The sequence below is a fragment of the Cajanus cajan genome, chromosome 2 (assembly GCF_000230855.2).
Source record: "Cajanus cajan strain Asha chromosome 2, NIPB_CcT2T_4, whole genome shotgun sequence".
In the NCBI taxonomy this organism is placed as follows: Eukaryota; Viridiplantae; Streptophyta; class Magnoliopsida; order Fabales; family Fabaceae; genus Cajanus; species Cajanus cajan.
Genome location: NC_138518.1, coordinates 40,799,753 through 40,814,670, shown reverse-complemented (window position 1 = coordinate 40,814,670; position 14,918 = coordinate 40,799,753). Strand labels below are relative to the sequence as shown.

General features: G+C 38.7%; 3 protein-coding genes and 3 non-coding genes across 6 annotated transcripts; all 6 read left to right on the top strand.

Annotated features, from left to right (window-relative positions):
* The first annotated feature begins 2,819 nt into the window (after positions 1-2,819).
* On the top strand, positions 2,820-4,619 carry LOC109812458 (large ribosomal subunit protein eL32z). Its single transcript, XM_020376427.3, has 3 exons — positions 2,820-2,974; positions 4,023-4,204; positions 4,336-4,619. Exons 1-3 carry the CDS (start codon positions 2,885-2,887, stop codon positions 4,463-4,465), a joined length of 402 nt encoding a protein of 133 aa, XP_020232016.1. The 5' UTR covers positions 2,820-2,884; the 3' UTR covers positions 4,466-4,619.
* Positions 3,068-3,146, top strand: LOC114916782 (small nucleolar RNA U31b). The gene has a single exon (XR_003805379.1). It is a non-coding gene; the product is annotated as a small nucleolar RNA U31b (small nucleolar RNA).
* LOC114916780 (small nucleolar RNA Z195/SNORD33/SNORD32 family) lies at positions 3,407-3,486 on the top strand. The gene has a single exon (XR_003805377.1). It is a non-coding gene; the product is annotated as a small nucleolar RNA Z195/SNORD33/SNORD32 family (small nucleolar RNA).
* LOC114916781 (small nucleolar RNA Z196/R39/R59 family) lies at positions 3,541-3,624 on the top strand. Its single transcript, XR_003805378.1, has one exon. It is a non-coding gene; the product is annotated as a small nucleolar RNA Z196/R39/R59 family (small nucleolar RNA).
* Positions 4,620-6,643: 2,024 nt separating the features above from the next.
* On the top strand, positions 6,644-8,833 carry LOC109812468 (membrane protein PM19L). The gene is made up of 4 exons (XM_020376441.3): positions 6,644-7,112; positions 7,567-7,786; positions 8,377-8,422; positions 8,538-8,833. The coding sequence occupies exons 1-4, from the start codon at positions 6,986-6,988 to the stop codon at positions 8,625-8,627; spliced, it is 483 nt and encodes a 160-aa protein (XP_020232030.1). The 5' UTR covers positions 6,644-6,985; the 3' UTR covers positions 8,628-8,833.
* A 1,465-nt stretch (positions 8,834-10,298) lies between these two features.
* LOC145954905 (uncharacterized) lies at positions 10,299-11,885 on the top strand. The gene has a single exon (XM_083069592.1). The coding sequence runs from the start codon at positions 10,299-10,301 to the stop codon at positions 11,883-11,885; it is 1,587 nt and encodes a 528-aa protein (XP_082925718.1).
* Positions 11,886-14,918: the final 3,033 nt, after the last annotated feature.

Below are 14,918 nucleotides of genomic sequence, written 5' to 3'. Positions count from 1 at the left end.
TTGACATGAATGCTTGATCAGATTGAGAGAAACCTTGATACTAACTGTGATTTGCTTGAGGAGGACCTTGAAAATCTTGATTGAAACTTTGCCAGCAATCAATTGCTAAGTGTCCAAGCTTACGACAAATTTTACATTTGGTCTATTGTTCTGATTCCAAGAATTATTTGAGTTTTGTCCCCAATTCGATCTGCCATTGCCTCTTCCATTGTTATATCTTCCTCCTCGATTGGAATTGTAACCACCACAAAAGTTGGATCTACCACCACGATTGTTATAGGCTCCTCTAAAATTCGACTTATCTCCTTTTCCTCTACCATAAGAATAACTAGGTCCAGAAGTGGTATTAGCCAGAACCAAATTCGAATCGGCTTTCTTGTGTTTTTCAAAACGCTTTTCTTGAGTCATTAGAAGTGCCTCAATATCATCAACAATGTATGGATCTAAACGCGATGTAACAGCAGTAACAAAAGAATCATAATCTTCAAGCAAACCATCTAAAATCTCTTCTATATGGTCATCATCAGAAATTGCAGAACCAATTGTAGTTAGTGAATCTTCTATTTTCTTGATCAAAAGCAAATATTCGGAAATTGACTTATTTTTCTTAATCATTCACAACTGTACCTTCAATTTTTTCACCTTCACACAAGTCTAAGATGCATAATAGACTTCTAATCTTTTCCAAATCTGCCAAGATTGCTCTAAACCAACCATCTTTGTGAGGATTGGTACTGACATTGATGCAAGGAGCCATGTGACGAGTCATTAATCCTATTGTTCATAATTGAGAAAAGCTTCACTGATCGTACCAGCTTTTTCATGTTCTTTGGAACATGTTCTTCATGAAGATATTTGTTGAGCTTCAGACCTCGAATTATGGCAAGAATTTGTTGTTGTTAAACCAGAAAATTCTCATCATCAAGTTTGATCGAGATCCGAGTTTGAAACATTTGAGGATTGAAGGAGGTTTCAAAAAGCCATGGTTAGAAGGCTCTCATATTAGAATTTATGATCATGAAGAGGAAGAGAATATAATGATTTTATCAATACCGTGAATGATTACAAGAGGGGTATTTATACACTGTGATAACAAGAGATAAAAATGATAAATTATATCAACAATAACAGACCGTAACAAAACAATAAGTAACTGTTTGACAAGTTCTCTTTACACTTATTTAGTTCTAACATTTGTTCTGATTCGCAGAGTCAGAGGAGGGTTGAATGCAATCGGGGGATCTGTTGTCCTCCATGAACAAGCTCTACAAGTCTTCATGTGCACTGAGCAATACCATTTCTGTCATGAGTGTCATCACTCTAGATGACTACTTTAAAGTTAATGGCTCCCTGTTATTATTTGTTTTTCAGTTAGCATGGCAGATTTCCAGTTTTGCGATTGACAGTCACATAGATGATTTTGGTCTTGCTCCTTCTGCAAATTTTGGAATGGGATGCAGCTGGAAGAGTCCTACAGAATTGTCACACTATCGTAGTATTTTGTATATCTTTTGTAATTTTATTGCTAATTTGCATTACGAGTATGATGAGGTTGTAAAAAAGCTTTTGCACCGGAACTATATAATCAAGCAATAAGAATTATTGAGATTCTTCTTTTATTAGCAAAGAAAATAATGTTTATATTAAAAAGTCAAAAAGCCATCACATTTGTCTACTCAGCAGGTACTGTGAAACAGATGTTACAAGAGAAAAAGTCTGCCTCAATATGACCACCAAATGTTGCTGCTGAGAAGGATTGGCTGAGGAGAGAATTGGAAATAGCACAAAGTAAGCATGATGATGCAGAAATGGAGAAGCTCAAGACAAGACTGCTAGAATTAGAGGTTTAGGAAAAACAGGTTTGAGAACTTCAAGAATGCTTCTGAATTGAAGCTGGTGAATACAGGTTTGAAAGAAGGGGAGACAGGTTATGATCCATTTTCCAGGAGATGGACTAGATCAAGGAATAATTATGCTTCAAAACCTGGTGAAAAGGCTGCAGCTGCAAACAATAGTGTAAATGGCATTATGCCATTACCAGTTGAGGTAAGTTCAGGGTTCTTTGAGCCAAAAATGGTTTGTGTTGTCTGTAATATTATGTATCTTTAAATTTTCAAGTGGTCATGTTTCCATGTATTTTTTATTCCTATTTCCTAATGCTCAAACATTAAACAATAGACATTTGATAAATGTTAGTGAAGAATGTGTGTAATTTAACAATTTAACAATGATATTTAGCCAGACTGTTGGAAGTTATATAGAGCATGATAAATGCACTGAAAATCTGATTATTATAATTAAAAATATGTTCAATATTTATTGTAATCGAATATTAATTGCTAATTTTAAAGATAAATAGTATCAAATATATTTTTATATATATTTATTTGTTAAATTTAAGATGTAATACTAATTATATTTATTTATATTTATTTATTATATATAAATAATACAATATTTTAGATAATATTGTATATATGTTATACATTTATTATTCAATTTTTTTTATAATTTTTATGGCATAAATATTTTATGAATTTTTATTAAAAAGAATTAAACTTAACCCATTTTATAAATTTCAAATTTAAAAATAAAAATAGGAAATATTTTCTGAAATTAAACATACTCCCAAAAAAAATAGACTTGAAAAAATGAACAGTGATAATTGAAACATTCAAGGGGAAGAACAGGATAGACTGCTTTTAAATGGGCCAGCCAAATAAACAGAGACGGGCTCATGGCCCGAAACAAATGGCAGGATACTACGTTGGGCTAAGGGCCCGGTTAAGCAAAAACCCTAGACCCATCTTATCTTAATGGTATATATAAAGGTTGAGGAGCAGTTTTCATTAGTTAGAAAACCCTAATTGCAAGGTGAGAGAAAATGGCGGTACCTTTGATCTCTAAGAAGATAGTGAAGAAGCGCGTGAAGAAGTTCAAGCGCCCCCAAAGTGACCGCAAGATCTCCGTCAAGGTTAGTTAGTTCTACCTTTCCACATTTCATTGTTTTAGGGTTTTGATTTTGAACTGCGAGGTGAAGTTTTGTGTAGGTGTCATTTTCAGTTTAGGGTTTAGATTGAATTGTCGCCCCAGTCTTAATTTGCACCACGAGGTGTAAGATGCTGAATGACATTCTTATCTGATCCTCCTGTTTTGATTTTTTTTTTTTTGTGTGCATTTTTATGTCAGTTTTTTATTTTTATTCTGGGTTTACTTTTGGGATTAAGTTATGTTTTTTGAAGTTTGAGAATGTTTTTGTTTTCACATAATGCTTATTTGAGTGTGTTTTGGCAACCTAGTTTTGCTTGTATAAAGTGTTGGTTTTTATGTTTTAATTTTAACCACTGTGCCTGTGCCATTGACTATTATTTTAGTTAAGATGTATAAAACTCGTGTCTTCAAATGCAAGTAGATATGATGATTTTTATCCATAAATTCTGCAATATAATGAATGAACACCAAACATGCACTACCATCTGGTCTCTTGCATATGTTAATGTCTTTTTGTTTTTGGATTTTGATCTCTTAATAATAATGTTCTGCAATCTGTGATGAGCTTTTTTTAATATACTGATTAATCTGTGATTATTATACTAATATCACCATCTTTCGGCTGAGATTGCAGAATGTTTTCAACTCTATAAATTTATAAGGCTGTTATTCCTATGTTTGTTTTCCCTTTTGTTTTTATATTAATGGATTTATGTCTATATCCGTTGCTGGACACAGCTTGCTTTCTTTCAAAATGAGCCTTTGCTTGCTATTTTGTTATAAATTTTTAATATTAGATTAAAGTTTTCCTTTGAAAAATAATTTCACTCGTTGGAGTCCCTTTTCTTTCATGATAAAGAATCATGATCATTCAAATTTTTATGAGTTTTCTCCTATTGCACTGTAGTTATATATGAGGACATGTGATTATTATACCAACATATGCTTGTTAAATGCCAAAGTGTTAATAATTTGAAATTTGTTGCTTCTGTTCTAACCGCACGATGTTTTGTATATTGTTTTTGTAACAGCCAAGCTGGCGCAGACCCAAGGGTATTGATTCTCGTGTCAGGAGAAAGTTTAAGGGATGCACTTTGATGCCCAACATTGGTTATGCTTCAGACAAGAAAACTCGCCATTATCTACCAAATGGTTTCAAGAAATTTGTTGTGCACAATGTGAAAGACCTGGAACTCCTGATGATGCATAACAGGCGAGTATTTTGAAGCATTCATCGCTATCTTTGTGGGATTTAATTTACGGCTAATAATTGGATGAATGTCTCTCTTGATTCACAGTGTAGAGGTAGACTGAATGTTTTTGTTTGTGTTTATGTTAATTCAGGACCTACTGTGCTGAGATTGCACATAATGTATCCACAAGGAAGAGGAAGGATATTGTTGAGAGAGCTGCCCAGCTTGATGTTGTTGTGACAAACAAAACTGCCAGACTTCGCAGCCAGGAAGATGAATAGATCCTCATGTCTGGGATCCAAATTTATGTTTTTGTAGTGAGCTTTGGTTGATACCCTTGGTAGATTTTGATTGCTTTTGTTATTTTCTTGACCAAAACTTTGTTGCATGTTATACATTTATTATGTTGCTTTTTGTTACAAAATTTTTCACCCAGTCTAGAGTTTATCTTTGGTTCTTTTTTTTTTTTTGGTTTACCTTATCAGCAATGTGGTGGTTGTCATAATGGGTGTGTTCGTATCTGACAACTAAATTGATATTTCGGTGTTCATTAAAACACTAATAGCCAAAATAACACTATAACGGAACCGGTTTTTAAATGTTGGTGCTTTGGTACATGTAAATATACATAAAATTTCTTGCTAATTGTGTTTGAGCAATGACTAAATTTTTTTTTGAAGTATGTCTTAATTTTAAGTTGAATTCTCTCTGGTATACTAATTTGAGTGTATTATAAGTTTTATTTAAAGCTTAATTGTTTTTCGATGTTTATTGCTTCTGCGACATCACTTTAACAATATGTTCAGATTGTTATGATGGCGTGTTCTTAGCTAGAGATAACCAAATTGATATTAGATGGTCTTCACCAAACTATGATAGGCAAATCTCTATATAATGAGGCTAAATTTGAATTTGAGTGTTTTGTTTGATATAAATTTAAAGAGAAAATTTTCCTTTTTGAATTTCTTAAATTGGTTTTCAAAATGTACAACACAAATGAATTTCGCGTTGTGCCTGAATGATGACTTACCATTTTCATTAGGTTTAGGTTTCTGTTTTCTAGAGTTGTCTTTATTTTGTCGGCAAAAAATTAATCACTTTAATTGATACGATCTCAAATGATGAGTTTGGCGCATTCAATGAAATGTTGCCACTTCATTAAATGTCTGTATTTTAAGATAAAATAATCAAAATTGTGAATTGACGAAGATAATTATACCAAAGTATAATTTAATCTTAATATATATTTTGTGTGTGTGTGTGTTAATTTTCTATATTTTTTTTCTTATGAATTTGACATGTATCATATGAATCTATGTAAATTTGAAATGTATAATTCGAATTTATTTATAAATTTGTAAATGTATTTATTTATTTGTGATTTATGATATGATATATGTCTATGATATGTATAAATACTATACACAAATTAAAGTCATAAGAATTCAAAAGTTATAACTCGTGTGTGATTTTAACAACAGAAAACAAGTTGCCGATGGTTGATCATACAGTTTAATGCATATGGTTTTTCTAATGTATTTAGAATTTAGATACTGTGTATGTATTAAAAAAAAATAATGTGTATGTATTCTGCCAAAAGAGAAAGAGGGATTATGCTTGTAAACATGATATTCCGTAAAATTATAGAGCTAATCTGCTCTGTCTGTCTATGTCTTTTGATCAATTTATGATTTATATACCTGTTAAACCATTTAAATATTTATTAAACAATTTCGTCGAATATAAGGCTAACTTTTCTATAACATTTAATTTCGTAGTTATATATCAGCATCATATATTAAGCTATAAGCCTATAATTAGCTTAATTGTTATGGAATTTCATTGAAGCGGGGTGCATTACAGCAAAAGGACGTGGTTTTTCTCATTAGCATTTTGATGTTTTTTATGTCACTAACTTACGCAAAAGTATAGGTGTCAAAGAAAAAAAAAACTTAAGCAAAAGTATTACCCTTGACAATGCAATTTTAACTTGCCAGTAAAGAAAAAGGAAATTATAAACTGGATATCAAATAATAATTTCGCTTTAAATTTAAGGATGTGTTTGAGAATCAATTTAATTAAACTTAGTTGAATAAAAAATTACACTTACAATTTTTTTTTATTAGGACACAGTTTAAACTACTATCAAAACTATTTGATGGATCCAAAAGTATAAAGAGTTTCAATAAAAGAAAATCAAACTAATAAACTAATAAGTGATTGCAAGTTTATTTGAAAATCAAAGACTAATTATAAAGGTACTTAGATCTATTTAAAGGGTTAATAATCTCTTTCAATAATTTTTTTCTTGTATGTAGATTAAGATTTAATCTTTGACTAGGTGCATAAGTGACAAAATTATTTATCCATCTTACTAATTTTTTAGAAGGAGATAGGGACCACATTATTAAAATTTGCAAGTGAGAAGAGTACTGAAACAAAGAATATCACTTGCCTAGGAAAAGAAACAACCATGCACTTAAACAAGGTACTAACACTAAAAATAAACAAAAAAAAATGTGAGGCAAGTAAGAATCAGGATCAGGCATATTTCCTTTTGCCTTGAGTTTGAAGCATGAAGTATCTTTACAACCCTGCATAGGCCTTTTGCACAAGCATCCTTAGCAAGTAAAGAACCAAACCTTTCATCTACTTGTCATATATTTAAGCCCTCCCTTGCCCATAACACATCCATGTCCTGAATTTGAGCCTTGCACAACTTTTTAGGCATCTGAAATTCCCCTACCTCTTTCTGTTTGTTCCAGGCAGCTTTTCCCTTGTCTTAAAACCAAAGTGAATAGATGGCAAACGACCAAATGAAGCCCATTGCCACACTTCTTTTGCTGCTCAACTTCTGCATGTATGTCATAGTTTTAGGCATTGGTGGATGGGCCATGAACAGAGCCATAGACCATGGTTTTGTTATAGGTAAAGTGTCCAATCTTTTCCTTTGTAGAAACCCCTCCATTCTTTAAAAAAAATGTTTTTCTTTTAGGAAATAGTATGCAATCATAAATTGTTATATATATATATATATATATATATATATATATATATATAGTAAGTTTATAAACTTCTATAATAACCACTTTAAAAGTCACATTTGACATTTTTTTTTCACAAAATAATTTATATAATGACTGTACATATAAATTAAACTCTTAGAAGATATTTGACAGAAGGAAAATTTTTATATGTTCAGGAATCATTAATCATAAATATCAAAAATCATAATTCCTAGCATTACAAAGGATTTGCCTTGTACAATTCTTTGAAAACAATAAATAAAGTAACCTAACATGTTTTGTAAAAATGTGTGAATTAAAAGAACATTTTTTCAATAGTTCTTCAGTGTAATTATGTTGTGTGAGGAACTATGCAGGTGCAGGATATGATCTTCCAGCTCATTTTTCACCCATATACTTCCCTATGGGAAATGCTGCCACTGGATTCTTTGTGACATTTGCTTTGATTGCTGGAGTTGTTGGTGTTGGATCAATAATTTCAGGATTCAATCATGTCCGTTCATGGACTTCAGAAAGCTTGCCCTCTGCAGCTTCAGTTGCTTCCATTGCGTGGGCTCTTACTGTTCTTGCTATGGGGTAATATCTTCCTCCAAATCCTTGCACTAAGAAAAAAGGCCATATCTTAAGAAACAAAAAATATTAATCATTCACCTCGTCACACTTAATATAAGAGTTTAATGATCATATATTATTATTGTAAAAAAATTTACATTGTCAAGAAATCATGGTTGGTATATCTTCTAAAATATTTACTGTAATAGTTAACAAACTTATCACGTTAGTTTGTGATTGGATGACAATTTTACACTATTAATACATGGTCTATTTTCTCTTGATATAAATATTATCTAACAAAGCCTAAGCTTTATCTATTAGTATCAATAGTATGAGTCTATAATAAATTGATATATATCATGAAGTATTGTACCATTAGTACAAGCTACAGATTCATGATGGATATACTAACAAAAAAATTTCTAAGAAACAAAAAATATATTAATAGAGGATAGTTTAAAGACTATTTTTTTTTTATATTAGGATATGACATTTTTGAGTGACACCAACCATAAAAAAAAATAAAAATAAAAAAGTTGCTTTGTTTGCATTGATAAAACAACGTTTGCTATATCAAAGTTACTGATATGACTAATATATAATTTATGCAGCTTTGCCTGCAAAGAGATTCAGCTTAACATCAGAAATGCTCGCCTGGTAAGATATGAAAATTTTATTTGCTGTCATTTCTTATGTTTGAGGTAGTTAATACTTTATAGATTTTCATCTGCCATAAAGTCACTTTACAATTTGGAATGTTGAATTTTTGCAGAAAACAATGGAGGCTTTTCTGATTATCCTTTCAGCTACACAGCTTTTCTACATAGTTGCTATCCATGGTGCTGCTGCTTATAGGAGATGAACTTGAGAGTTGAGTGATGTTATGCTGTGATTATCTTCTTTTTCTTTTTCCCCCTTTTCTCTTCTTTTTATACCACTGTGATTCATTCTTTTTTATTTTTTTTTGTCCAACATGGTCTTCTCATTTACAAGTACTGGTGTGATTTATTACATGATTGGATTTGTATAAATTAAGAATAAGTTGTGTGCAAAAATATTAAAAAGTAATATCTTTTGTGCCATTTTTTTAATTGCTTTCTAGCCACTATAACCATCAGAGGTAAGCTGTATAACAAAGTGTGACAAGCATAGGAAACTAAATTTTCTATTATGAAGAAGTTCGTTCAAAAAGAATTTTAGTATTAAGGGATTAACTCAATTAGTTGATTAAAGTAATTGAGTAAAGTACGGAAGTTGTTATACACTTTTTAGCATTGAGTTCATGTCTTTTAAAAGCACCTGCAAAGTAGAATACAGATATTCTTTTTCTCTCAGTAAAATTAAGTTGCCTTTAGAATTTAGGTTCCTTCAATGAAGCTGTAACATATGTTTCCTAGATGCAGTCCTCGTATATGATTGTTACAAGCAAATTTGAATCAGTACGACCGGATGGGATTCTACCACGTTATGAGCAGAATAGATGATAATTAATGATAATAAATTTGTGAAACATTAGAGATATTTTGCAGTTTCACATGACATTATGTGGCACCATGTGTAGTGGCAGAACACATTTTCTTATGCCTATCCGTGAGAGGAGTAGGAGCTAGATTTTAAAATTATTTAATTGTATTGTATTGATCACAAGATGGTCATAAGGGTAACTGACGCAAGTCACATATGATCAAAATTCTAGCATCTCAAATTATGGATTCTTTTGGACAATTTTTGTAAGAAAATAAAAGAATTTGAAAAAGAAAAATATGGATTGTGTACTGTCCAGGTCAAAATTCGATTAGGCTTTCTTCTCGGGTATATCCCGACTAGTGTATCAGGCCACAAGCCCTCTCGCCTTCTCGGCTCAGGGCTGGAAGGCAAGTGTGCCGTCCAGGTCGAAATCCGACCTGCACCTCTATTCGGCAGTAGGGCGACCATGCCTACTCGGCACTAACCCGATCGAGAGCCCAGCACAGACCTAGTCGGTCATGACTCGACTAGGTCTGGGGAACTCGACTCCTCTCGCCTATAAGGACTAAGGAGACTACTCGGAATTAACCCGACTGGGTCCTCGGCGCGTACCCAGTCGGTCAGAACTTGACTAGACTTATCCCCTTTAACCCCGCACCATCAAGATAAGAACGGTTAGGGAAATCCCTTCATTCTCGGGGCCCAAGAGGCCCGTGAACGACGTACCATAAAACCCAAAACCCTAGAGTTGAGAAGGCAGATTACACTTTTGAATGCTCTGGCTCTGAGGCACGATCTAGGAAAAAACCCTAGTCCATCTTTTGGCCGGAACATTTTGGCGCCCACCGTGGGGCTACGGTGAAACTCTTTCTACGCCCCAAGAAACACAAAAAACCTACACTTTACCATGGCGAGAGGCGGCGACAACAACAACAACTCGCAACCACCAACCATGGAGGAGATGATGGCCATGATCAATGGCTTAAGGGAGGAGAATGCGCGATCCAGGGAGAGAGAGGAGGTCATTCAACGAGAAAACGAGGAGATCAGGAGACGAGCGGATGAGATGCAGGCCAGAATAGCAGCTAGTACCAGGACTGTGGAGGAGGACATCATGCTGGAGGTCCCTAGAGACTTTCGACCATTCTCGGAAGCCATAGAGGCCGAGATGATCCCTAGGGATCATCGGATACCACAGGTCGAACCCTTTGATGGAACGCAGGACCTCAGTCAACATTTGACGGAGGCTCAAATGTTGATCTGTGGAGGAAGCATGGAAGTCCGCTGCAAGTTGTTCATGGGCACACTCAAGAAGGCGACGCTTGATTGGTTTAGTGGCCTCCCCGATCGATCCATCACCGACTTTGACGTCTTCAGTCGGCTGTTTATGGCTCAATTTGCTGCTAATAAGAAGAAGCCACCGATCACGTCGGATTTATTTGATCTTAAGCAGCAACGGGAGGAGTCGTTGAAGGATTTTCTGCAGAGATTCAATGAGGTTGCTTTAAGGATAGCATCGGTGGATGAGAGAATGGCAGTCATCGCGTTTCAGAAAGGTTTAAGGTCCGGAGCCTTCGACACTGCACTCGAAAGGGCGAATTGCCAAACAATGTCGGAGGTGAGGGCTTTCGCCTTGAGCCACATCAAGACGGAGGAGAACCATATCATTAAAAGGACAGCTGAGAACCGAGAAGCCGGGGGTAGCAATAAGGAGGGGAACAAGCATCTTCGACCGCGATCAGACTGGAACAAACGACGAGACCGATACAACGTGAAGGACGGCAATTACAGGCAGGCCGATCACGGTGGTCGGTCAAGGGGCGAGTGGACGCGCAACAATGAAGAAGAGAAGTTCACTCCACTCACTGTACCTAGGCGACAGATACTCCACGATGTCAATAGCGCATCGTTGTTTGAGTTCCCGGCGGCGACGGAGCGTCAGTTGGGCCCTTTCAAAACCGATTGGTGTGAGTTCCATAGGACTCACGGGCACTCAACTGAAAATTGTTTTGTTTTGGGAAGACAGATCGAGCGCTTGATCAAGGAGGGACGACTGAAGGAGTTTGTGGCGAGAAAGCAGGAGGGAAGCTCGTCAGATAGGCGACCCAGGCGCACGCAAGATGACACCAGGAGGGATAGGCGTAGAGAGAGAACTCCTCCCAGAGACGCGCCATCAAAGGTGTCGGAAGCCCATCAGCAACCCATCCATGGGGATTTCAACACCATCGCAGGAGGCTTCGCCAGCGGGGGAACTACCTCGGCAGCCCGAAAGAGGTACACTCGGTCAGTGTTGACGGTGTCGGAGTTCAGGCGACCATCTCAGCCTGAGATTTCGTTCTCAAACGCGCATTACAAAGGAGTAGCCCCTCATGAGGATGACCCCGTCGTCGTATCGGCGATTGTCATGGGGTACAATGTGAAGCGCGTGTTGATTGACCAGGGAAGTTCTGCAGACATTTTATTCTGGGAAACCTTTGAGGGGATGAAAATACCTAACGACCTACTAATTCCTTATGCAGGGACTCTAGTTGGTTTTGCAGGAGACCAGGTCATCGCAAGGGGATACGCCGATCTGGAGACGACCTTCGGCCAGGGAGCTCAGATGAAGACGGTGCTCGTTCGGTATTTGGTGGTCGATGCTCAGTCATCGTAGAGTATACTGATCGGTAGGCTGACTCTGAACAAGCTGGGAGCGATAGTGTCTACTCCCCATCTGAAGGTAAAGTACCTGTTGCCGAGTGGCGCTGTGGGGGTTCTCAGGGTGGACCAGGAGGTTGCTCGGAAATGCTACGGGGATAGTTTAAAGGCGCGAAGGCGACTATACACTAAGCGGGTAGAGAAGGAGGTCCACTCTGTCGAACTGGATCCTAGAATGGGTCAGTTCGACCACCGACCCGCCCCAGCAGAAGATGTCAAAGAAGTGGAGGTAATGGAAGGGAGAAACGTGAAGATAGGTACCTCTTTGACTCCCGAAGACGAAGAGAAATTGGTGAGGGTCCTAAAGGACAATGTGTCGGCATTCGCATGGCACTCCAGCGACATGCCTGGAATTGATCCAAATTTCTTGTGCCACAAGCTAGCCATAGACCCTAGCGCGAAGGCAGTGATCCAGAAGAGAAGAAAGTTTGGCGAGGAAAAACGAAGGGCTATCGCGGAAGAGACGCAGAAGTTAGTGATGGCAGGACACGTCCGAGAAATCCAATATTCGACCTGGTTGGCAAACGTAGTCATGGTGCGCAAGAGCAGCGGGAAGTGGAGAATGTGTACGGACTTCACCGACCTTAACAAGGCCTGCCCAAAAGACTCGTACTCGCTGCCGAACATAGACTGCCTGGTGGATGGGGCATCGGGATACGAGTTGCTAAGCTTCATGGATGCCTACTCGGGGTACAACCAAATCCGAATGCATCCCGCGGACGAGGACAAGACCGCTTTTATAGCCGATCAAGCCAATTTCTGCTACAGGGTTATGCCGTTCGGTCTGAAGAACGCAGGGGCGACTTATCAGCGACTGATGGACAAAGTCCTTGTGAATCAGTTAGGGCGGAATGTGGAAGCTTACGTAGATGACATGGTGGTGAAGTCGGAAAGCGTCAGTCGGCACTTTGGCGACTTGCAGGAATTGTTCGACACCATTGGCAAGTACCAACTCAAACTGAATCCTGAGAAGTGCTCTTTCGGTGTCCAGGCGGGAAAGTTCCTCGGTTTCCTGCTGACTCACCGCAGCATTGAGGCGAACCCCGACAAGTGTTCGGCCATCATCAACATGAGGAGCCCATCCACCGTAAAGGAAGTCCAACAGCTAACTGGAAGAATGGCGTCGCTATCCCGATTTCTGTCTCGATCGGCAGATAAAGCTTTGCCCCTTTTCCAGTGTCTGAAAAAGAATGATCGTTTTGCTTGGACAGCCGAGTGTGAAGAAGCTTTCACGGAGCTCAAAGAATCCCTAGCGTCGCCCCCGATTCTAACAAAGCCGAGACTGAACCTCCCGTTGCTGATCTATATATCGGCCTCCGCCCGAGCAGTCAGTTCCGTTCTTGTACAAGAGCGGGAAGGCTCCCAAGCTCCTATCTATTTTGTAAGCAGGGTATTACAGGGAGCCGAGACGAGATACCAGAGGATTGAAAAGCTAGCCCTAGCAATACTGATAACGGCGAGGAAACTGAGACATTATTTCCAGAGTCATGAGGTTGTCATTCGGACGGACTATCCGATTTGCCAAGTACTACAAAAACCCGATCTGGCTGGCCGAATGATGAAGTGCTCAGTCGAGTTATCAAAGTTCGCCATCAAGTATGAACCGAGAGGAGCAATCAAAGCTCAAGCATTAGCCGACTTCCTGATAGAACTGACCCCTCCAGCCGAGGAAGGCGCGATCACCGAAACCCAGTGGATCCTATCGGTGGACGGTGCTTCAAATCTAGGAGGAAGTGGAGCCGGGATAGTCTTAGAGGGACCGGGAGGAATACTATTAGAACATTCACTGCGTTTTGAGTTCCGAGCAAGCAACAACCAAGCCGAGTATGAGGTATTGCTAGCGGGGATGAGTCTGGCAAAGGAGATGGGGGCAACAAGTCTGTCGGCTAGAAGCGATTCACAGTTGATCACCGGGCAGGTAGCGGGCACTTTCCAAGCGAAGGACCCTCAACTAGCCAAATACTTGGAAAAAGTTAAGCTTCTGTCGGAGAATTTCCGAGAGTTCTCGCTCAACCACGTGCCGCGGGAGCAAAACTTGAGGGCTGATCTGCTCTCCAAGCTGGCCAGCACGAAGAAGCTGGGAGCCACTCGGTCGGTCATCCAAGAGACCTTAACACAGCCGAGTATTAACGAGCCACAGGGGAATGTTCTCTTCATCCAAGAGGAACTTGACTCATGGATGGGACCCTACATTGTGTACCTGACTCGGGGGGAATTGCTAGAAGACAAGAAAGAGGCCTCATTGATACAGAGGGAGTCAGCCAGATTCGTGGTTATCAACGAGAGGTTGTATCAAAGAGGCTTCAGCTCTCCCCTTTTGAGGTGCTTGACCATGTCACAAGCGCAAAGAGTGATGGAGGAGATACACAGTGGAACGTGTGGAAGTCATATCGGGGGACGAGCGTTAGTATACAAAGTGGCGAGGGCAGGCTACTTTTGGCCGAGTCTGAGAAATGATTGTGTCAATTGGGTCCAGAAATGTGATGGATGCCAAAGGCATGCAACCCTGCACCATTCCCCAGCTGAACGACTCCACTTAATTCTGTCTCCTTGGCCATTCAACAAGTGGGGTATTGACATCCTCGGCCCGTTTCCGATAGCTATAAGGCAGCTGAAGTTCTTGTTAGTGGCAGTGGACTACTTCAGCAAATGGATCGAAGCGGAGCCCGTGGCGACCATTTCAGCAGAGAAGGTAAAGGCGTTCTTATGGAAGAGCATAGTATGCAGATACGGGGTTCTTCAGGTGATCGTGTCGGATAACGTGACACAATTTGCAAGTTCGAGAGTCCGCGAATTCTGTCGCGGGGTCGGAATCTGAATGACGTTCACTTCAGTCGAGCATCCCCAATCTAACGGTCAGGCAAAGTCGGCCAACAAGATAATCCTCGCCGGGCTAAAGAAGCATGTCCAAGACTCAGGCGCTTCATGGGTAGAGGAGTTTCCCCGGGTTCTATGGTCATACCACACAATAGTTCATTCATCGACCCGG